Raw genomic sequence first — 25,629 nt, 5'->3', positions numbered from 1 at the left:
TGGCCAACAGAAACCACTTTCAACAGTGAATTAATGTTCAAAAACCACTCAATCCTTCTAGCTTCTATGTAAGTTACCATAAGCTGCTGCCCATGCAATTGGCACGAAGGTTTTCATTTCATCCTCATCAATTTGCTGCTCATGCACAGCAGCTGCTGCTGCAACAGCAGCATCCTCCTCTCCTACGATCACTTCCATATAAACTTCATCAGCAATTTCAGCAACAGCTAAGCACAAAATAAACAAAAAAAATTTTGTGACTGGTTTACAGAGATCACACAGAAAAAATACATTAGTAGGAAAAAATTAACATTGGTTAAATTATTCATTTCTTGGCTTTCACCATAATTAGTTTATAAAGCAACAATCAAAACATAGTCACTGATACCTTTTCTTGGAATATGGCAACATAGTAATCTCTACAACAGTGCTGCTTATTTTTTTCGAATATTGGTTGCATTTAAAAAAAAAAAAACAGCTTGGGCAGGGCACAGTGGCTCACACCTGTAATCCCAGCACTTTGGGAGACCAAGGTGGGTGGATCATGAGGTCAAGAGATCCAGACCATCCTGGCCAACATGGTGAAACCCTCATCTCTACTAAAAATACAAAAATTAGCTGGGTGTGGTGGCATATGCCTGTAGTCTCAGCTACTTGGGAGGCTGAGGCAGGAGAACTGCTTGAACCCAGGCAGTGGAAGCTGCAGTGAGCGAAAACTGCTCCACTGCACTCCAGCCTGGCGACAGAATAAGACTCTGCCTCAAAAAAAAAAAAAAACACACCTGGGGGAAACACGAAATCCTCTCCCACAAAAAAGGCCACATACTGGCACATATACATCATGGAATACTATGCAGCCATAAAAAAGAATGAGCTCATGTCCTTTGCAAGGACATGGATGAAGCTGGAAACCATCATCCTCAGGAAACTAACACAAGAACAGAAAACCAAACACCACATGTTCTCACTCGTAAGTGGGAGCTGAACAATGAGGACACATGGACACAGGGAGGGGAACATCACACACTGGGGCCCATTGTGGGGTGGGGGGCAAGGGGAGGGACAGCATTAGGACAAATATCTAATGGATGGGGGGCTTAAAAGCCTAGATGATGGGTTGATAGGTGCAGCAAACCACTATGGCACACGTATATCTATGTAACAAACCTGCACATTCAGCACATGCATCCCAGAACTTAAAGTAAAATTTTTTTTTAGAAAAGCCACATACTTAAATCTTCATCTTCTCGTTGAGAGTCATTGACAGTCATATAAACCATCTTTTCCCTGGGAACACGAATACTGCTGTTCTGATCAAGTAGTTCAACTCCATGATCACTTTCAGGTTCACTCTCCACAATGTCTACAGTTCCACCTATCAGAGAAGAGGAAAGCTCCAAAAATTATTTGAGAGTTCATTTTCACATATTTTGCTTACACGTTTTAGTATATTTTTATATTACTAAATCAAAAATATGTCTTAAAAGTTGTCTTTGGAAAAGAGTTCAAATTTTCCAACCTAAATAACCTAAACTAAATGTTAAATATCAATGAAAAAAAGTAACTTGTTTACTTTTTTGACACCATTTGGTTGAAACATTTGGATGACGATGTATAAAATGCTGACAGCTTCCTCTTACCTAAGTCATCTTCTCCAGGATCAGCTTTAAAAATGTATACCTTGATGACTTCAGGACAAGTGCCATCCACTTTACAAGGATCCATTTCTGATTCTGCATCGATGGTCACTCCAGTGGAACCATCATGTTCTATTTTGCCAGCATCATCCACTGAAAAGGCAGAAAATATATCATCAACAATTAACAGTAGATGCTTTAAAACTTAAGAAAACTAATGAAAGAATATATGTCATCTTTGTTTATCATAAAGTAAAAGCATACAGTATTACAAGTACTCTGTTTTATTTTTTGAGATGGGGTCTTTTCGTTTTCTGTCTCATGCTAGAGTACAGTGGCACAATTACAGTTCACTGCACCTTTGACCTCCAGAACTCAAGTGATCCTCCTGCCTCAGCCTACCTGAGTAGCTGGGACAAAAGGCACATGCCACCATGCTCAGCTAATTTTTTATTTTTTTGTACAGACAAGGTCTCACTATTTTTCTCTGGCTTATCTCCAACTCTCGGGCTCAAGCAATCCTCCCACCACCTCAGCCTCACAAAATGCTGGGATTACAAGCTTGAGCCACTGCACCCAGCTTACCAATGTTCTTGAAGATCTGAGAAATAATGTCCTACTAGTAAATTCAGTACACACTAGTCCTAATATATTTTATGAGCATTACCTAACATTCAGTACTTCTGAATACAATTGTCTTACCTGTTCTATGAGAAACATAAACTTTTTAAAAATCAAAATATGGTTGTCAGAAACATAAATTCTGGCTGGCCATGGTGGCACATGTCTGTAATCCCAGCACTTTGGGAGGCCGAGGCAGGCGGATCACCTGAGGTCAGGAGTTTGAGACCAGCCTGGGCAACACAGTGAAACCTCTGTCTCCACTAAAAATGCAAAAAAATGCGGTGGTCATGGTGGCAGGCGCCTGTAGTCCCCACTACTCAAGAGGCTGAGGCAGGAGAATCGCTTGAACCTGGGAGGCAGAGGTTGCAGTGAGTCAACATTGCACCAGTGTACTCCAGTTTGGATGACAGAGTGAAACTGTCTCAAAAAATAAATAAATAAATATAAAAATAATTGTACATTCTGATATTAATCTGTTTAAACCTAACACTACACACGCATGCATTTTAAAAAACACACACACAAAACATATACATGAGTTCTAATGAGTCTGGGTCTACTGCTGGCAAATACAGTAAGATGTATACTTAAGTATCTTCTTTTTAAGGCAGCTGTTTCATGTTTCATGTTTATGTATTTAAAAAAAAAAAAGAATCCTTACTTACCAATAAAGTGAACATATGATTTCCAACAGTGGGCTCAGGGAATCTACAACAAACTTTTAAGTGTTACATGGCAAGGGAATCAAGTGTGGTGTTATGTTGGGACTTCAAAATTAACAAAGGTAAAAAATAACGTCTTAAAAAATACATTCTGGATTGCAGTAAATACCAAAAATATAACTCCCATATAATGTAACCTTACATTACACACCACTGTGGGCACTGACTACTATCTTTAGCACAACAGAAAGTGTGGCACAGACTAATGAACATATAGCACACAGTACAATTTAATTTATCACAAAAGTTGGATTTTTCAATGCTCAGTCCATTAGAGAAACACTAAGTAATGTTCTCTCTGTTCTGGGCCCACCTGGTCTGTATGACACAGCAAGAGATCAACCACAGAGGAGCAGGACCCCAAGAAGCTTTTTCATTTCCCCTTTCCCATTTTAGCTTTGTTTTTGTATTCCTCTGCTGCATATATTTCATAATCCTTTTGGCTAAATATTTATGTTTAAGTCAATTAAACAATGATTCACAACTATCAATCAGACTCTGGGCAAGTATTAGAGGTGCAAACTTTAAAAGAACTGGCCCAAGACCAGGTATGGTGACTCGCACCTGTAATCCCAGAGTTTTGGGAGGTAGACGTGAGTGGATTGCTTGAGGCCAGCCTGGCCAACATGGCAAAACATGTTTTCTACTGAAAATACAAAAATTAGCTGGGCATAATGACACATGCCTGTAATGCCAGCTTTTTGGGAGGCTGAGGCACAAGAATTGTTTGAACCCAGGAAGCAGAGGTGGCAGTGAGCTAAGATCTCACCACTGCACACAAGCCTGGGCAACAGAGAAAGACTGTCTCCAAAAAAAAAAAAAAAAGTAATGGACCCAAGAAATTTCTAATTCAGTGAAAAAGCAGACAGGTGAACAGATGATTATTTTAAAATGTGATCATAATAATGTAGTTACTTTTTATTAAGTGATTACTGAAAGCATTACTTAATACTCATAACTCCATAAGGAAGTGCTATAATATTGTCGACATTTTACAGTAAAGCAAACTGAAGTTTAGAAAACTTGAATGATTTATCTAAGGTCACACATCTAGTAACTGGCAAAACCAGAATTCAAATCTTGATCCATGTAATTCACAAGAAACAACCATCAACCTCTGGTGTCTGAAGAATGCTGTAAGTTCAAATTGTTAGAGGCAATAATAATTTTTTCTAAGAAATAAAAAACAGTATAACAAAAGACATTTTCCATTAGTGTAGAGCAGATGAATGTATTCACAATGCAACTACAACGAGCATTACTTAGAAAAGGCAATGGTAATAGTTTTGACTACTTCATGTTTTAAATACTTAGTCTTAACTTTCAACAGTGGCTTATAAACACAGAATTTAGATTTTGAAATCTCTGCATACTTTTCAAATTCTCCATCTTGTTCTTCAAAAGATCCGAAACTATATTTGTCTAATCAAAATTATCTAAAGCCAACATTAAAAAAACAAAAATACAATGACGATATAATTTGGTTTCTTACTAGAAATTACAGACTACTTTCAAATAGCATCTCCTTGTTACAAAAATGGATATTATAAAATCTAACTACTTAACCTACGATATGAAAACTTAAAACATTGGACTACTAAAAGCTACTAAAACTTAACTACTTCAACACAAGATGTAAGAACCCAAAACAATGGGGAAAAGAGTTTTTTGTCTATTTTGGATACAGTAACACATTGGCAAATCACATTTTAATACACATTTGTCTTCAAAACAAAATGTCACTTAGAAAGACACTAGCTGATTTCTTAAAGTAAATTTAAAAGATTACTTAGAAGAAAAAGTTAAATTTTCTTTTTTCTTTTTTTTTTTTGAGATAGAAGTCTCAGCTACCTAGGCTGGACTGCACTGGCACTATCTCAGCTCACGGCAACTCCCAAGTTCAAGTGACTCTCCTGCCTCAGCCTCCTAAATAGCTGGGATTACAGGCATTGCCATCATGCGCTGTTAATTTCTGCATTTTTAGTAGAGATGGGGTTTTGCCATATTGGCCAGGCTGGTCTTGAACTTCCTGACTTCAAGTGATCCACTGGCCAAAGTGCTGGGATTACAGGCTCGGGCCACTGCACTTGGCCTAAAATTTCTTTAAACATAAAAATATAATAATTTTGAACTCTCTAGTGCAATCTTTAATGTTAACATTGGTGTAAATTATTTTTATTAAAATTGATTCATTTTCTCATACAATTAAATAATATTTTAATAAATTTTCAAAGTGTCCATAAGATAGTATTACTATAAAACAGGCTGGGGAGTCAGAAATGTTTTGGCAAATGTTGCAAAGTGCAATAACAGCTGCCACAAAAAAAAGTGAAGGTTCATTATGTAGACTGAAAGAGAATGGCACTTATTCTATGCAAAGGATAAAGCAGGTGGGGGAAAGGACAGTAAGAGAGTGTGTTCTTCAATACTGCTGCAAATCAGGCCATAGTGGGAAATGTGGACAACAGGTAAACCAAAACCAGGTCATGGAGGACTTTATGCACCAGGCAGAGGGGCTCAAACTTAATTCTGGTAGACTGCAAGTTTCTCAATCTAATTAAAATCAGGATCTGCAGTATGGAATTAACTTGTATACAAAATAGACTTCAAGATATCCTACTCTTGGGGATTCTTATCAGAGATTTGATGATTTCTGCTTTTAAAAACACCAGTCACTAAGATCAGTATTTTTGCCAAAGCATCCTGCTGGCCTTACAAAAAAGCAGATTTGAAGAGATCAAGAAATGAAGCAGGGCACTACAGCTTCAAGTACATTTAGGTGACAGATAATGAAGTCTTGAATGAGGACGGAGGTAGTATAAATTTGGATAAAGGCTGGAGTTGAGTCATATTTAAGAATAAACTGAGAATATGGAATGAATGACATATGAAGCCACCTACAGAATATTCAACTCTGAAAGCTGAAGATCAACACCAATTTGGAAGCCATCAGCAAAATGTTAACCAACAAACACTTGAGATCATGCAGTAAGCATCCGCAGTGTAAAGAAGATCATGAGCTAAAGACACAGTCCCAGTGAGATTACAATTTAAGGCAGGGGCAAGAAAGAATTCACAAAGTAACCTAAGTAGAAAAAACTGGACAGGTAATTGGGAGGGCATGAAACTAGCTAGGAAGTTAAAGATTCCAATAATGCTAGTAAAACCTGCTGTAATAACACAAGCCAATCAGCTACGAAAGGGAGAGGTGAGGAAATAAGAAGGATGTCTGTCTTTATAACTCATAGCTTAATTTTTAGCTAGTCATGTTATCTCACTTCTCTTTGTTTTCCTCAGAAAAAGAATTACAGTTTTGCTGAGGAAAAAAATTGGATATTGGATTTCCACTGGACCGCATTTTGTCTAAATTAATATCATAAAAACGTTGCTATTCTTTTGCTTTGCAGTCTTACAATGCAAGCACATGGCTTGTGCCTCTCCATTCAAGTTGTCTCATCTTTCAAAACCAGGTTGTTAAAGTTCATTTACCACCAACCTCAAAAACAAAACAGTTTACCTGATTTCTCTCACCTAAAGTTTCCAACCAAACACCCTGACATTGTTATCAATGGTATCAAGAAAATTGGTATCAATTTTCTGTCTTCTTAAAAGAAAGATCCAGTTACTTTACCCTCTGGCCCTAGTCTCTAGCACTCCTTTTCCTACCAAGCAAAACACAAATTGCAGTCTAGCAACCAAAATCTGCCCAAACTGCTTTGATCTTTACAGTATTATTGCCCCCAATATCTCATGGGCCCCAAATTTAAGCAATACTATTTTATTACTTATTCCCTTATGCTTCTTCAACTTTGCCCTAAAAGATAGCTTTTTCCTGAGATGATCCACTTTAATATTTAAGAAACTACTTAAAAAAAATTAAAGAGTGCTCAAAAACAAACCATCTGAAATACCAACAGAATTTACAAAAATATTATTCAGATATTTGTCAATGCATATATACAAGTAAGAGAACAGAAAGGACAAATACAAGTTTAAAATTAAAATTGAAATGTTACTTTTAAATAAAATTTTATAGCAATTTGAACAAGTAAAACAGCTTAATTCCATGGCTGGCCATTCTAACCATTCTCTTGCATATTTTTTCAACTCCTGTGCCCCTGCCCTGTCTGATTTCATAATACCTGGCTGGCAAAACCACAAACCTGCCTGATATAATTTTATGTCGGCATCTACATCTATGCAGCTAAATCTAGATAGAAAAAAAAAGCATGATGTAGATAGCGTCATCTTTAAATATATAAATATGAATCTTGAGTAGACGCTATTTGCCATATTTTTCTCAAAATTCCAATACTACCTGCCTGTTGATCTTATTTCCCACCTTACCAAGAACCCCAAACAGAAAAGATGATCCACTGTCTGCCACATCTGTCCTACTGGCAACAACTAATTCACAAACTTTGTATTTTCTGCACATTGCCACAGACAAGCGGTGTTCTTTTCCACTTAAAAACAATCCCTCCACATAAGCACTGAATTATACCTTCTTTTTTCTGTTTTTTTGCAGTTATCCCTTAAACCATCAATTTATCTATCACCCAGTAAAGGAACACTCCCATCAGGAAACAAATAAGCTTTTTCTCTTGAAACAACACTAAAACAAACAAAAATTCCATCTTCTCTTGATCCCACTTCTCTTGCAAGCAACTGTTTAATATCTCCAGTGATTCTCATTGCACATTCTTTCTCTAAACTTATTTAATACTTCCATCAAGCTTTTTTCCATGAGTTCACTGAATCTGTTCACCAAAGACATACATGACCAATTCTGAGTCCTCATCTGACTTGCCTAAGTTGCTGCATTTGACGAAAACTGTCACTGTCCTCTCTACTAAGATTAATACATGCATTTCCTTTTTGAAGTTTATGACACAGCTCAAACTGAAGTCTATGACAAACTGTCATCCTTCCAGCAAGGCATCCCTGACCATCTCTGAAACTCAAAATTGTTTTGATTAAGCTGTTCTACTTCCCCAAGACACATTCTAATATACATTTAAATAATATTATGTATGTACACCCATACTAGAAGTCCATGATGATGAAGGAAAGGAATCTCTATTTTGTGCACTGATGTATCTCAAGACTTGACAATACTGTCTAGCCTTAGCGACTAACATTCAATTTGTTATATATATGAATGATGATCAATTAAATGTCTATTAATTCAAGGCAGATTTTAAAATACTCTTCTAAGAAAAATATGATAAAAATGATAGGTAGGAATCATATTGTAAAGATATTATCTACTGTCACCTACTATAAAAGGTGAAAACAGCCAGGCGCGGTGGCTCACGCCTGTAATCCCAGCACTTTGGGAGGCGGAGGCGGGAGGATCACGAGGTCGGGAGATTGAGACCATCCTGGCTAACATGGTGAAACCCGTCTCTACTAAAAATACAAAAAAAAATTAGCCGGCCGTGGTGGCAGGCGCCTGTAGTCTCACCTACTCAGGAGGCTGAGGCAGGACAATGGCGTGAACCTGGGAGGCGGAGCTTGCAGTGAGCCAAGATCCTGCCACTGCACTCCCACCTGGGTGACACAGCAAGACTCTGTCTCAAAAAAAAAAAAAAAAAAAAAGTGAAAACATGGACATATTTTGCATATCGTGCCATGGCAAATATTTTCATTAATATTTTGTGGACATTCACCATGTTATATAACCTTAATTTGTATAAATGTTTACTCCAATTTTACATTAAATTAATTCAAAAATTACTACTCATTATTTTATCAGTTCTCCATTCTTGAGTCTTTTTCTACTAATTCATCTTTTGGTTTATGGTACCAAGCAGCAACTCCATCACACATGGGTGCTAAAATTTCTGAAATCCTGGATGTCTGAAAATGTCTACCTGTAATTTTGACTTGAATAAGTTGTCTGGGTATAAAATTCTTAAGCTATACTTTTCTCAGAAACTTAAGGCTTTGTTGCACTGTGTATAGCATTGAGTATTTTGATGTGGATGACCATATAATTCTTGATCCTTAAGTTCACTAATATAATGATGATTATTAATAGTTTTACTGAGTGTGGTGGCTCATGCCTGTCATCCCAGCACTTTGGGAGGCCGAGGCGGGCAGATCACCTGAGGTCAGGAGTTCAAGCCTGACCAACAAGGTGAAACTCCATCTCTACTGAAAATACAAAAATTAGCCAGGCATGGTGGCAGGCACCTGTAGTCCCAGCTACTTGCAAAGCTGAGACAGGATAATTGCTTGAACCAGGTTACAGTGAGCTGATATTGAGCCACTGCACTCCAGCCTGGGTGATGGGGCAAGACTCCGTCTCAAAAAAAAAAGTTTTATTAGTCTCTCAATTTCTTAGCAGAAAATGAATTGCCTTAAAAGATTCCAATTTTGTTTTTGGCACTGAGAGGAAATTCACATAATATGACTTACTGTTGCATAGATGCAAAGCATACAATCCAGTGGGTTTTCAGAGAGCTGTGCAAATTCACAGAGCTGTCCAAGCATCACCACTAATTGCAGAAAATTTCTATCACCCTCACAAGAAATTGCTGTATCATTTAGCTACTACTCCCTATTCCACACAACACTATCCATGAACACTAGGCAACAATATACTTTTTGACTTTACATATATTCCTATTCTAGATACTGCACCCACTTCTTGCACTTTAACACAATGTTTTCAAAGTTCATCCATGCTATGGCATTCATCAGTGCTTCATTACTTTTTATGATTAAATACCATTTCATTAGACAGATACATTAGACAGATAATCCTATGTAAATTTAACTACAATTTTCAATTTATCAATTCATCAACTGATAGATATTAAAGTTGTTGCTACTCTTTGGCTACTATGAATAATGATGCTATGAACATTTGTGTAATATATGAACTGTTGTGTGGACATATGTTTTCAGTTCTCTTGGGTATATCCAGAAGAGAGTTGCTAGGTCATATGGTAATCCCATGTAAATTTAACTTTTCCAGGAATTGCCAAACTTTGTCACAGTAGCTGTACAACATCAGTGAGCCGAAGTCATACCACTGCATTACAGCCCAGGCGACAGAGAAAGACTCCATCTCAAAAAAAAAAAAAGGATGGATGGAAGGGAAGGAAAGGAAGGAAGGAAAAAGGGAGGGAGGGAGGGAGGGAAGGAGGGAGGACTTGGATGTGAGAAGCGACTTCTACCTTACTGCTTTAAAAAATGTATCTGTCTTTTGACAACATAAAATGTCTTGTGTCTAGACATGGATCCCTTGTAATTCATGCAACTTCTTACAAACGAAGATTACAGTTTTTCATCAAATTTGTGAAGTTTTCAGCTATTATTAAACTATTCTTTAAGCCAATTTCTTTCTTCCCTCTCACTTCTGGTATAGTACATGTTGGTATGCTTACTTCATGGCATTCCATGGATTATTATATAAGACTATATTCATTTTTCTTCATTATTTTTTCTTTCTCGTCAGATGAGATAATCTTAATTGAAGTTCCTAGAAGTTTGCTGCTTCTTTCTTCTGCCTGTTTACATCTACTTTTGAGTTCGTCTGGTGAAATCTTCATTTCAGTTATCATAATTTTCAACCCCAGAGATTCTATTTAGTTCTTTTTAATTTCTGATTATTGATATTCTCCACTTAATGAGACATCATTCTCCTACTTTCCTTTATTTCTTTACAGATGACTTCCTAATTAGGCCTTTGAACAATGTAATATAACTTATTTATAAGCTACTCTAGTAAGTACTGTGTCTGAACTTCCTTAGAATGAATTTCTGTTGGCTGTGCTTTTTCTTGCGTATAGGCTGTGCTTTTTTTTGCTTTTGTGCCTGTCTCATTTTTTGTTGTTGTTGAAAACTGAACATTTAAAATAATACAATTTGGCAACTGTGAAAATCAGATTCTTCATTTTCCTAATGTGTGTTATGATTGGTTACTGTTGCTTAGTAAACAACAGTACTGTGAGTTTTCTAAACTAATCCTATAAAGTGTGAGTGTGTTTTGTCATATGCAGCAATTTAAAAGTCTATCTAATTACATAAAATACATACTCAGCTTATGACTTGACAGCGATGTGTAGAACCAGCAGCTTTTGGCTCCACATGCATGTTGAAACATTCATTTAGGCTGTTTATAGTTCTACACTGGCTTTTATTTATTTGGGCAGCCCTTGAAGATTACCCAAAGTGTGAGCCTAAGGCCTTGCCAAGCCTTTCCTTAGCAGGGCCACAGACCTGGCATTATCACATTCAAGATTATCAGGAATATGTCCCAGCTTTTCAAAGCCCTCTGGACTTTTCATTCCACTACTGGACTTTTCATTCCTTTTAAGCTTTAGTGTATCTATTGTTTGCCCCAACTGTATCAATTGCCTCAAAAACCACTGATGTTCAACAGTTGTCTCTACAATTTTCAACCAACAACCCAAAGGAGAAGGCTGCTCATACTACAGAAGTTCAGAGTCTAAGTCAATAAAAGTCTAAGTGAGGTCTTGGGTGCAGTGGCTTATACCGTAATTCCAACCCTTTGGGAGGCCGAGGTGGATATATCACTTGAGGCTAGGAGTTAAGAGACCAGACAGGCCAACATGGAGAAACCCCATCTCTACCAAAAATACAAAAAAAAAAAAAAAAAAATTAGCTGGGGTGTGGTGGTGCAGCACCTGTAGTCCCAGCTACTCGGCAGGCTGAGGAACAAGAATCGCTTGAACCCAGGAGTTGGAGGCTGCGGTGAGCTGAGATCACAGCACTGGGGTCCAGCCTGGGTAAAAGGGCAAGACTCTGTCTCAGAAAAAAAAAAGGGGGGGTGGGGGGGTGGGTCTTGCAGGTCACCACCAACAGGTCAAATAATATCAGTTCTCTGAAAATGGGCCTTTCTTCCTCCTTCAGTAACTGCCAGACTGCTGTTTAGAAGAAAAAAAAATTTTTGAGTCAGAGTGTTGCTCTTGGTTGAAGTGCAGTGGCATAATCATAACTCACTGCAATCGTTATCTCCTGAGTTCAAAGGATCCTCCCACCTCAGCCTCAAGTAGTTGGGACTACAGGTGCATACCACCATGCTCAGATAATTTTTTAATTTTTTTATAGAGAGAGGGTCTCACTATGTTGATCAGGATGGTCTCAAATTCCTGGCCCCAAATGATCCTCCTGGCCAAGCCTCCCAAACCACTAGGATTACAGGCATGAGCCGCTATATCTTCCCTGACTGCTCCTTTTTTTACATTTGTCAGATGTCAGTTTTTAAGGCTAATGTACAGCTTGGGAGGAGTGGATGTAAATAGAGCAAATTAAAAGGACACAATCTTACCAATATCCAGTACCCCCCCTCTATTGCGATAATCATTTAGTTTTCAGAGTGCTGAAAAACGTTACTCTGATAATTTTTTAAACCATTGTTCTCATTATTTTTATAAAAGAGAAGTTTTTCAGTGTTGTTTACTCTGCCATTTTCATTGCTGTACTCTAATCATTCCCAATTTCAGGAAACTTTCTTCCATAACTTTCTGTCACATTAATTGTTTTCTTCTTTTCTGTACGTAAGTTTTGCCTTCTGTTTCTCATGTCTGCTAATCTTGTCCATAATCATTTTTATGTCTGTTTTTTCAGCATTTCATTTTGGCAATTTTCTAAAGCCCAATCAGAAGGTCTCCAGTCATACTAATACTAATCCACATTTATTTTAATTGCTGCCTTTATAGTCTCTTTTACCTTGATAATGTTATTTCTCTGTTCAGCTTCTTTCTTAAATTCCAACAGTTTGATTTCTATCTCCTTTGATTAGCTTATCTCCTTTGAAACACTGCACATGTGCTTTAAGATTTTCTAAATACATTTTAGAGTCCCTACATAAAAATCATTAGTTTTGGTCTTATGAAAAAACACCTGTTTCAGAAATTTATCAAAACTTAAAACAACCTATCTCCCTAAAATATCTTTATTCACTTTTCAGAAATCATCCTTGTAGATACACATTTTTAAAATTCTTGCATTTGGTACCATTTTGCCAAATGGTTTTACAAAGCAAAGCAAAACTAGTAGGTAGCTTAATATATATATATATATATATATATATATATATATATATATATATATATATATATTTTAGATATATATGTCTAATAATGAGTTATAGAACAGAAGGATAATCAAAATTAATATATGCAATGTGTATATACAAAAAATATAAAATAATTACAATAAACAACTATTTTACCAGCCTTATTCTGCTCTAGTAGCCACTAGAATCATTAAACAAATCACCAAACTGTATTGATCCATAGGCTTTCTGTTGTAGATATGAGGATTGGGCTTCATTTATTCATTTAATCACTGAACATTTTTACTGAATATTCATTATGACCAAAGTCATAATTTATTAGAAACACCAGGTAGATTGCTAAAACAACTAACTAGATGCCCTTTGGATGAGACATGATATGCACAAATGTTCAGCTATAAAGTTCACGTAACTGTTCACTCAACAAATATTTTATACCAAATATGCACAGGTTTGAGGGGGACCTGTCCTTAAGGATGATATAATCAACTTAAAAGCCAATGGTAACATCTACACTGTAAAGAGTATATAAAAAGTCATGTTGATCTCAATAGCACTTAGGGTGTAACAGTGAGCACTTTTGTGCAGATATACTACTGTGATACCATAGAGGACTCTCTCATCATTTTAAATGAGATTTTCAGAGGAGAAAAAACCTGCCACTAAAATCATAAAAATTAATAAGCTCTTAAATCCAGTAACATATTTTTAATTGTAAAGTGTAATGTTTTAAAACCTTTATGTATTAAATAACTATATTAAAGAATTTAAAAGATATTACCGGCCGGGGGCAGTGTTTCACACTTGTAATCCCAGCACTTTGGGAGGCCGAGGCGGGCGGATCACGAGGTCAGGAGATCGAGACCACGGTGAAACCCCGTCTCTACTAAAAATACAAAAAATTAGCCGGGCGTGGTGGCGGGCGCCTGTAGTCCCAGCTACTCAGAGAGGCTGAGGCAGGAGAATGGCGTGAACCCGGGAGGCGGAGCTTGCAGTGAGCCGAGACCGCGCCACTGCACTCCAGCCTGGGTGACAGAGCGAGACTCCGTCTCAAAAAAAAAAAAAAAAAAAAGATATTACCATCTCTCGTGACATTACGGAAAGCATTAAAGCTTACTGTCAACGACAACATCTCAAGTATTCACTATATTAATATGAAATCAGACCGTACTTCCTTTATATACTTTATGAAAAACCTGTCAACCCTAAATATATCCCCTTACCACCAGCCCTACAGGATTTTTAATTACAAATGCAGCATTAGAGGAGATATTTTTTCTAGAAGAAACAAGAGCTAGCAAAAAAAAAAAAAAAATTGAAATAGCTAGATAAATTCAGCATATAAAAATATTGATTATTACATTTTCAAAGAGCTAAACACCACCTTATTCCCCCTTTTTTTTGGCACACCAGGTTATAAACTGAAGGTCAAAAACTGTAAATTATTAATCTTAAATATTTAAACACTTCATAGAATAAGTTTTTACACACAGAAATAAATGTTTATTAAATCAGTTGAATGAGGCTCTTTAAAATCATTCAACAGGTTCAGAGGGAGGTAGAAAATTATCATTAACAGAAAACTAGGCCATAATGGTATACTTGATCATATAAGAGGTAAATGCCTACTCTCCCTGTGCCCATGAAAATGCCTGTACAACTCTTTTGCTGTGCTATGCTCGAAGACATAGGAAGAGGAGTGTAGGTGGTATTTAATGTTAATAGGAATGCTCTAAACTAAATCTATACTATAAAACTTCATTCCAAAGACCATAGTAATGAACTGGTCAATTAGGATAACTAAATTATTTAAATCAGCAGGTAAATGACACAATGATTCTGTAAGTTGTCACCGTATTAACGTAGAAAATATACCTAGATATTGAAATTAAAATATTAGAGACACATAGTCAGGGATTCTACTAACGGAATGACTATAGCAGCTGCTGCATAAGCAAAAGTATGTCCAATCATGTTCTGGTTGACAAAGTTATAAACACAATCAAGAAAGCCAGCATCCCATGAGGATTAGTGAACAGAACATAAAACTAGTACGATGTAAAATTTGAAATCCATTTGAAACCTAAATAAATTAGCTGTTGATGGTGTTGGTGAGACCACTGTATTTCAGGGAATTCACTAGATTTAACTCCAAAGCCAATATTGAATTAAACAACAACAAAAAAATCATTACTTTAAAGGGAAAAGGGACAATAAGGTAGAAAAAAATGGGAAAGTGAAATGACTACACAATAAAAAGACTTTAAAAAAACTGATTATAAGTCTCAGGGATAAATCTGAAGGTGAGTAACAGACCAATCATACTTTGTATGATTTCGTAAGACTCAATTCTGTTATTTTCATTTCTTATTCTCCTCATCTTTCTTTTCTATCCTAATATAGAAATAACTCTCTTCTGTACCATGTCACTTAATTATGGTTCATCTTCTGGGATGCAAACTAAGCAACAATGCATGTAGGTTTATGATTTCTACTTTAACTTTACAGAAGTTAAACTCAATAAAATTTCACCATTATTTATGTTAGAAAGTACAGGTTTCAAAAACATTGCTTAAAATCACTGTACCCCATGACTTACACGAAATCATTAGGTAGTCCTCACAGTTGGCTTTGTCATTATCTTGCTGGTCCACTGAGATCCCGCTGGCATCTATGATTGCTTCAGGGGCACAGTCTGCTACCAATACTTCTTCTGAAACTATGTCACTGGTCAGAGGATCAGTAATGATTTCTGCTTCCACTACACTATCATGTACCACATGTTCAACATGTCCAATGTCACACACATGCATGGATTCACTCGTTAAAACATGTTCTGGCATAGACATTGAGGTTGAAGTAATGTCAGAAGCTAAAACATCATCTGGGACTGTGCAGTGTGGTAAAGAAACTTCTTCAGTTACATCTGAGTCCAGCACTTGCTCAGGAATGATGACATTTTCAGATACATCTGCCTCTTCTAAGATATCTGAGCACTGAACATCCTCCTCTATGACAACATCTTCAATAACATCTTGGATTACAACTGAGTCTGGGTCATCAGGAACAAAGTTATGCACAGTTATGTCTGAATCCACAATATTAGAAACAAAAACTGCTTCTTGTACTTCCACAACAATCTGATCACCATCCATGTGTGTAGCATCAGCTCCTTAAAAAATAAAAATTAAAATGACAAATCTCAGGTAAGTATACATGACTAAATATAGTTTTTATTTAATCTCCTTGGTGTTCCTCAAACATTGAGACAATATGAATCCATTTTTGATTCACTTAACAAACAGAAATTTTTAACATGAAAAGTTATTTTACTCAACCCTAATCAACTAACAAGAAAATAACAGAGAAATAAAAAAACCTTGGGGCAATGACAGAAAAAAACTATTCATGAAATACTTTTAAAACATCAAGATAAAAAATTTCTCATCCCACTAAAATAAAATCTTCAGATTTTTATGTAAGTTAAGCAACAAATTCAGAAAACAAACATACTATTTCTTCATTACATGTTTCATTCATTTTTCTTCCATCATCTCCTTTCTTAGCACATTACTTTTCTTTTTTTCATTATACCTACATATTTCTTTTTTACTCTTACTTTTTTCTCTTTCAGCCCTTATAATCTTCCCACTTTGTCCTCATGCAATATCCCATCAATATCCACTATAACTTTGGTAATTAGAAAGTCATTCTTTGAATCTAAGACAAAAGAATCAGGGTAGAAATTAAGAGAGGAATAAAGAGAGGAAAGACATTAGGTTTGGAGATTTCTATGGATAGATAAAATGAATAAAAGTGCAGCTGGGCTGGGTGGTGAAGGGTGGGGACGGTTGGAGTGGGGTCTGCCCTAATTTTGCCAGGGTATTCCACCTCCATCTATCCTCCTCCTGTTCCCACTAACCCCAAATCCCAAGGTCGTTCCTCAGAACATATACAAGCATTTTCTAGTGCTGGGTGCAGTTAAGCAATGAAGGTAGATGGGTGAGAGCCAGTTAAAGCCCACTGAGATTAAACGACTTAACCAAGATCACACAACTTGCACAGCACATCATGCTCAGTAAATATTATTCTAAATGAACACCACAAATAGGAAGAGAATTCATACATCTTTAACAAAAATATAACCTAATATGAAACAAATCAGGCATTATGGCTACTAGTGCACAGAGAAAAGCAAACATGGATGACAAATTAAAAGCTATTCACGTATCACAAGCAGTTAAGATTTCTCTTTTTCCTTCTCCACTCCCACTACCTCACTGGATTATCCTTAAAAAAAAAAAAAAAAAAAAAAGGAAAGAAAAAAACCTATTTATCTGATTAGTGTTTCTGATTGTAACTCAGAGTAAGCTGAGTCCAAGTGGGTGCACAACTCAATGATTGTGTACCTCTGGCAATGCCCTCAAATAAACACACAGCTCCTTCAACAAAAATGACTACCAAGGGCGAAGCAACAATAGACATTTCAGGAAGTCTTTAAGGTAGTTAAAACCTACTTAAATTATATGCTGAAAGAATGTTTGCTTTTATTTCTATACATCTTCTACAAAATGTTTTCTACTCATTTGTTTTCTATGTTCATAATAATAGACAGCAATAGAACGGTGTAATCCCCATTGCACAGATATAAATTTGATAGCATTTAGTGGCAACAGCACTGGTTATAATGGTCTAAATCAGAGGGCAAAGTGTAGATACTTCTTAGTTTTGTGACCTTGGACCAAGTCATCTAACCTCTGAGTTCAGTTTCCTCAACAGTAAAATGAGGTCAGTGGTACCTGTCATGCACACCTCACAGGACTATAGTGACCAAATGCGAATGCATGATAAGTGTCCTGAAAAAATGTAATCAGATGTTTCATTATTATTACGCATATGAAAATGGAAGCTTGGGCAGATTACATGACTTCCTTAAATTTAAAAAAAATACCATTTCAAGTGTTAACAATCAAGGCTAAAATTTAATAGCCCTTCAATCTACTATTTAGCCCTGACTCAGGCTTGATTGTGGCAAGATTACACTAAAAAATACTGAGTTTTTCCCTAAGAACTTAGTCCCTCTCTTTCAAAAAAAAAATTTGAAAGGGTAGTGCAGACTGGTGTTAAAAACCTGGCCACGAGCAACCCTCTTGCTGTGGCCTCCCAAAATAATTATATTTCACTATGTTCCAGAGAAAGAAAGAATTATAGGTTTGCATTTACCATTAACAACCTGAAAGTACCTAATGGTGAGTTAAATGAATATCCTAAATTGCTTAGGAAATACATGCACACACACAAAATTTAGAAGGTATATTTAAAATTCCTTACATTTCTTGGTAAAGTTAATTACTACTGCTAATACATGGCAATGTTCATTTAAAATTCAGTTAATAAAATCATAAAATTTTAACTTACGAGAGTATGAAACAGAAAAATAAAATCTAGTTTAATTACAGTATTATGTATTTAGAACCATGAGCAATCTGAAATTGAGAATACTTTTTTTCCCCTCTTGTTTAGGTATAATTTTCTTTTTGCAGTTTTGGAAATGAGGTAAGGATGCATCTGCCTGATATAGAGGCTCCTTTTGTGAATATGTGAAAAGGCTACAAGACTTAGAACAGGATCAATTCCAGAGGTCCTGGGATTTATACTTTATTTCCTGGGCAATGGAAAGGTATGATCCACATGTTTTTCAGGATTGAATATTTTACCACTGTGGTAGGTGAAAGAAAGAAACCAAGAGTGAGAAAACAGTCTTAATATTATCAGTTAAGAATGAGATAGGCCGGGCGCGGTGGCTCACACTTGTAATCCCAGCACTTTGGGAGGCCGAGGCGGGCGGATCACGAGGTCAGGAGATCGAGACCACGGTGAAACCCCGTCTCTACTAAAAATACAAAAAAAATTAGCCAGGCGTGGTGGCAGGCGACTGTAGTCCCAGCTACTCGGAGAGGCTGAGGCAGGAGAATGGTGTGAACCTGGGAGGCGGAGCTTGCAGTGAGCCGAGATCGCGCCACTGCACTCCAGCCTGGGCGACAGAGCGAGACTCCGTCTCAAAAAAAAAAAAAAAAAAAGAATGAGATAATAAGGCCGGGCGCGGTGGCTCACGCTTGTAATCTCAGCACTTTGGGAGGCCAAGGCGGGCAGATCACAAGGTCAGGAGATCAAGACCACGGTGAAACCCTGTCTCTACTGAAAATACAAAAAAATTAGACGGGGAGTGGCACTCTAGCCTGGGCAACAGAGCGAGACTCTGTCTCAAAAGAAATTAAAAAAAAAGGAGATAATAGGGCCTATATGGTAGGAACTAGCATGAAGAAAAAGCAGTGTCATAAGCAGACTTCTTTCAGCACCCCAGACAATCTACACCCCACCATATCCCCCACCAACCAAATCCCCAAGATATTTATTCTCTAATCACTGGAACTTACGAATACATTATGTTATGACTTACACCACATGGGCAGTGCAGATAAAATTAAGGTCATGAACTTTAAGAGTAATTTGTTAAGCCCAATCTGCTCAGATAAAACTTAAAGCAGAGGGCTTTTTATGTCTGGAGTTGGAAAGTTGAAGCAGAATCAGAAATTGGAGAGATTTTATGTATGAGAAGGATCGAATTAGCCTTGCCTACAGCAGCCACATGGAAAGCATGAGAAACAACACAGATTTTGTCAAAAGGAGCAAAGACTAGCCTGTTAGCTCACAACCAGCACAGAAATGGCGACTTGAGTCCTATAGCTAAAACAAACTGCATTCAACCAATGACCTGAATAACCTCAAATTGGATGCATGCAGAGAACAATGAAACTGGATTCACCAGAAAGGAACAAAACTCTGGCAATACCTTATGAAACTAGCCGTACCATGACAGAATTCTGACCTACAGAAACTGTGAGACAATAAAATTTGTTTTGAACTTCTGAGTTTGTGGTAATTTTCTTTGCAGTAACAGAAATAATTTCAGATTTTGGTGTCGAGAAGTGGAGAGCTGCTTATACAAATACCTAAAAATGTAAAGTGGCTTTGCAGTTGGATAGGTGCAGGCTGTAAAATTTCTCATAAGAATAAAGAGAAATTCCAGCTCTTAGGAAAATGAAAAAAAAAAAAATTTTTTTAGAGAATGAAAAGCTTAGATGCTGTCAAGTGGGAAAAAGCCTAGATTTCCTTAAATAAACCAATAAGTAAAAACATGAATGTTAAAAATAACAGGCCAGGCACAGTGGCTCATGCCTGTAATCGCAACACTTTGGGAGGCTGAGGTGGGAGGATGGCCTGAGCTCAGGAATTCAAGATCAGCCTGAGCAGCACAGCAAAATCTCATCTCTATTAAAAAAAATTCCCTAGGCATGGTGGTGTGTGCCTATAGTTCTAGCTACTCAGGAGGCTGAGGCGGGTGAATCACTTGAGCCCAGGAGGTTGAGGCTGCAGTGAGGAGCCATAATCATGTCACTGCCCTTCAGCCCTGGTGACACAGTGAGACCCTATCTCAAAAACAACAACAAAAAACCAGTAACAACTCTGCCAATGAGAATCCAGAGGGAGAAGGGATCAAGGCAGAGAAATCCTACATGGACTCAGAGAATACCTAAGTCATGTATGACTGCTAGTAGAAATCTAGAGTTTTGTAACACTGCTTGTAAGGGCTTAAAAGTGAGTTTCTAACTGAAGGAAGGAAGAGCTTTGTTACATAAAAAGACAGACCACTTAGCAAAATTGTCTCCCTGGGTTATGTGGAAAGCAAAACTTATGACAGACCACTTAGCAAAATTGTCTCCCTCGGTTACGTGGAAAAAACAACTTGTAAAAATGAACTCTTTAGCTCAGAAGAGTTCAGCAAAGTGTTGGACAAGTGGTCTTGTTTCTACTTACTGCTTAGAGTAAAATTCAGTGAGAAAAATGAATAGTTGGAAGATTTATTAAACAAAAAGATAGGAAAACATGACAAAATGAGAAGTTTTCTGTCCATCTCGGGAGCTGAAAGGGAAGGTTAAATTAAGGAGATTCTTGTCAGGGCAAAGCCTCGTCTGTATTTACAGCCACTTCCCATCACCGGCATCACTGCCTGAGCTCTCGCCTCCTCTCAGGTCACAAGCAACATTACACTCTCATAGGAATGCAAACCGTACTGTAAACTGCACATGTGAGAGATCTAGGTTGCATGTTCCTTATAAGAATCTAGTGCCTGATGATCTGTCACTGCCTCCCATCACCCCCAGATGGGATGGTACAGTTTCAGGAAAACAAGCTCAGGGCTCCCACTGATTCTAAATTATGGTGAACTGTATAATTGTTTCATTATATATTACACGTAATAATCAAATAAAATGCACAATAAATGTAATACACTTGATTCATCTAGTAACTATCCTTCAAACCCCCCTACTCCCAGGTCCCTGGAAAAATTGTCTTCCATGAAACCAGTCCCTGGTACTCAAAAGGGTGGGGACTGCTGATTTAGAGAGAGAGAAAAAAACAGTATGTGATTCTCAACTATTCCATGAAACCTCAGAAAGAACAAAAGATTCCTTCAGGCACCCGATCATTAAATAAGAAAAGTAAAAGTTAAGGAAAAAGGAAAGAAAGGGAAAGGCCAAGGTGAAAGAAAAAGATAGAAGAAAGGAAAAGAAAAGGCAAGGGGTAAGGAAAGGTAAGGTAAGGTAAAGTAAAGTAAGGTAAGGTAAGGTAAAAAGAAAAAGGAAAGGAAGTGGAGGGAAAGGAAAGGGAAAGATCAAAAGGCCAGAGAACTAAGTCTTTTTCAAGCAAGTAAAAGTGTGACTTACACATACCCAGCACTTCTAAGAAATCTAAGGATACTGGACTTCAATCATTTTAGCAGAAGTCAAAAACAGACATAGGATAATCTCAGAAAAAAAATATATTAGCCTCTTGCCTAATACAATAAATCCCCATGACACACACAAAATTTTTTTCAAAAGAAGCACTGCTAGCTTAAACTGAAAGGGACACAGAATTAATATAACGAAGACGGTTGGACTGCCAGAATTGCAGAGGTAGGAAGCAGGAAATAAAACTATTCAGCTGCAAATACCTGCTATCTTTGAAGAAAATAGCAAGGAAGACTCAAAGGGCAGAGCCACAGGCCAAAAAGGATTATTCCCAGGTCTTGAAACCTAATGGGAGTTTGTCCAGCTGCATTTCAAAATTTCTTTAGACAAATTTCTTTCTTACCTTTCATGTCACCCTGTTTGAACTAGAATATCCCAAACTGTCCTACCACTGTAGGTTGGGAAGCAGATAAAGAGGAATTGTGTCCCAGTAGTTGCACTTAATGACTGATACCCAGAGAATTATAAACATCTGATTTAAATGATACTTAGGACTTCTGAGCTGATTAATTTCAGATAACATTTTTTTTTTTTTTTTTTGGACCGGGAACCTTAAGAGAGGGTGGATGTTATTTTACATTTGCCAGAGACATATTTGAGAACCAGGGTGCAAGGTGGCAGGGAGAATGGTCCCACAAAGATGTCCATACCCTAATCCTTGTAAATCTTGAAAATACGTTACATGATATGGCAAAAGAGATTTTTCAGGTATAATTAAGATTATGAACTTAAAATTGGGCAATTATCAAAGATCAGAAAGATTAAAAGCATCAGACGGACTCCACTCACTGTTGCTTCAGGAAACCACCATGCAAAGCATGAGAGGAAATGTGGGCAGGCTCTGGAAGCAAAAAATGGCCCTGGATGATGAACTGTAGGGAACAACAGTATCTCCATTGTACAACAAAAAGAAACTAAATTTGGCTAAAGTATGGATATTCCTGGAAGTCAAGAGCCTCCAGCTCTGCAGATAGCTTGACTATTATTTTTTATTTATTTTTTTTTTGAGACACTGTCTTGTTCTGTTACCCAGGCTAGGATACAGCTGTGCCATTATAGCTCACCACAGCCTTTAACTTCTGGTCAAGCAATCCTCCTACCTCAGCCTCCAGAGCAGCTAGAACTAGAGGTATGCACCACCATGCTCAGCTAATTAAAAAAAATTTTTTTTTCTGTAGACACAGGTTTCCGTTGTGTTGCCCACCACCCAGGATGGTCTCTAATTCCCGATCTCGAGCAATCCTCACAATTGAGCCTTCCAAAGCAATGAGATTACAAATGTGAGCCACCATACCTGGCCAACATCTTAATTTTAATCTTGTATAATTCTACACACAGAATTCAGTTGAGCCACATTTCTGACCCATAGAACTCTGAGATAAATTTGTCCTGTTTTAGATTAGTAAATTTGCTGAAATTTATCAATGGAAAAATAGATAACTAGCACAAACAGAAAACATTTCAAAGGGAGAACTAGCAGGACTTAGTTGCATAACTGGAAAAATTGGAATAACTGAAGGGTAACAGTAATATTTTGATATTGATGGCTTAACTAACAAGATTATGAGTTGGCTATGAGATTCTGACAGGACCTAAGTATGGACCTAAGTACTTAAATATGAATTAACATCATATTCTGCAATTTTGATAAGTAATTCAAAAGCTGGCAGATGGGAAGTGAAACAACCCAAGAAATAGTAATACCTATTCCATCAAAAAATGAGTTTGGCTCTTGAGGCTGCAATTCAAATTCATCTTCATCCATGGCCTTTAATTCTCATTAGTCACAGCTCCTAAACCAGGGAATAAAGTATACCAAACATTAATTTTTATGTCACATATTAAAATGTCATGATGTTCACATTTCTGAAATGCTGAAATTATTTTTCGATAACCTATCCATGTAAAATTAAAGGGAACAAATTGATTTCCAGTGATACATGGGCTGCAACAAGACAGGAAAGGGCAGGTAGATCAAATCAAACAGACGGACAGTGTTTCTTTTTGTTTTTTAAAGACACTGGGTCTTGCTACGTTCCTCACACTAGCTTGGTATTCCAGGGATCAAGTAATTCTTCCCCCCTCAGACTACTGAGTGGGTAGGACTACAGGCCACCATACCTGGCTTTTTTAGACTTTTTAAAAAGTTCAATTATCTTACCTAAAATTCACAATGCTTAAGTATTTAGCATGACAAATTTTTACGTAAGTGTTAACTGGAATTTGCATTATTTATATTAAGTACATAAGTGTTAACTGGCATTTGCCTTATTTATATTAAGATACAGAACATTTCTTACACACCAGATGACTCCCTCTTGCCTTCTATCAGTAACCCCCATGATTTTTTTTTTTTTTTTGTAAACAGGGTCTCTGGCTCTGTCATACAGACTAAACTGTAAATGGCACAGTTCACTGCAGCCTCAACTTCCCAGGCTCAAGCAACACTCACCCCTCACCCAACTAGTTGAGACTACAAGCGTGTGCCACCGAACCTGGCTGATTTTTAAAATTTTTTTTGTATAGACAAGGTCTAACTATGTTGCCCAAGCTGGTGTCAAAGTCCTGAGCTTGAGCAATCCTCCCACCTCAGCCTCACAAAGTACTGGGATTACAGGAATGTTATTGTGTCTGGCCCCCATGATTCTTTTAAGTCTCAACTTTAACACATTCTGTAGGTTTTTGCTGCAAGACTGTATTACATCTCTATATTTAATACAGTCTCCAGTCTTTCTACAGTAAATTAACAAAATGGTAAAAAACTCAAAATTCCTAATAATTATAAGCACTCTTCAGATTTCTGTGTAGCTTAAAAGCCCTCCCCATTCTCTCTCCTTAGAGACAGGGTCTCATCTTGTCACCCAGACTGGAGTGCAGTGACATGATCATAGCTTACTGTAGCCTCCAACTCCTAGGCTCAGGTAATCCTCTTACTTCAGCCTCCCAAACAGCTAGGACTAATAGCACATGCCACTATGTCCAGCTCCCTTACTCTATTTTTAGCACGTATTATGGTCACTTATGTGTGTCAATTTTCAAATATTAAACTATATGATAATTAAGGCAATATGCAAGTGAGAAACAAATGGATTTCCAAAGTGACACCTCTGAGACAGATCTACTCAATTTAAAGAAAGTGTGTTTTATGACATTCAAACTGCTTCATATAAAAAGGCCATGATGACTACAGTAATATTTAGTCAACCACAAAAAAAGAAAGAAAGCACCTGCTCTAAATAAATTGTCACTGCTCCCTCTACCTAGATGATCTCTGGTTTTATTAATTTTTCCCCTCTTAAAAAAAATCTAATAATAAAATTATAAATGCACACTAATCTTCTCTGCATAATTAAAGAAAACCACATGAAATTAAGGCAATTAATGATACAATAAATGTGATTTGTTGGATTATTGATCTTCTAATTTTCCTAAGAACAGCAATTTCATTAGTTCTAATAAAAGATCAACTTGTGGGCCAGGCATGGTGGCTCATGCCTGTAATCCCAGCACTTTAGAAGGCTGAGGCGGGTGGATCACAAGGTCAGGAGATCGAAACCATTGGGGCGAACACAGTGAAACCCCGTCTCTACTAAAAACACAAAAAATTAGCCGGGCGTTGTGACGGGCATCTGCAGTCCCAGCTACTCGGAAGGCTGAGGCAGGAGAATGGCGTGAACCCGGGAGACGGAGCTTGCTGTGAGCCAAGATCACGCCACTGCACTCCAGCCTGGGTAACA

The 25,629-nt window shown here is 37.2% G+C and overlaps 1 protein-coding gene across 6 annotated transcripts in view; it reads right to left on the bottom strand.

Moving 5' to 3' along the window:
• The window catches only part of ZFY (zinc finger protein Y-linked), a 53,197-nt gene that overhangs the window by 5,572 nt on the left and 21,996 nt on the right, over positions 1-25,629 (bottom strand). For 3 of the 6 annotated variants that reach the window (XR_008655058.2, XM_055269559.2, XM_055269558.2), the window contains exons 2-6: positions 23,597-23,685; positions 15,637-16,209; positions 1,641-1,790; positions 1,232-1,375; positions 78-227 (exon numbers count right to left, since the gene is read on the bottom strand). Coding sequence is in view for 5 of the 6 variants with exons in the window: in XM_055269559.2 (XP_055125534.1) it covers positions 78-227; positions 1,232-1,375; positions 1,641-1,790; positions 15,637-16,209; positions 23,597-23,657 (1,078 nt within the window). In the remaining variant the exon portion in view is untranslated. The remainder of the gene's footprint in view (positions 1-77; positions 228-1,231; positions 1,376-1,640; positions 1,791-15,636; positions 16,210-23,596; positions 23,686-25,629) is intronic. The other 3 variants (XM_055269560.2, XM_055269562.2, XM_055269561.2) reach the window with 3 other exon arrangements.

The sequence above is a fragment of the Symphalangus syndactylus genome, chromosome Y (genome assembly GCF_028878055.3).
Source record: "Symphalangus syndactylus isolate Jambi chromosome Y, NHGRI_mSymSyn1-v2.1_pri, whole genome shotgun sequence".
In the NCBI taxonomy this organism is placed as follows: domain Eukaryota; kingdom Metazoa; phylum Chordata; class Mammalia; order Primates; family Hylobatidae; genus Symphalangus; species Symphalangus syndactylus.
This window is presented reverse-complemented; position numbering and strand designations above follow the sequence as displayed.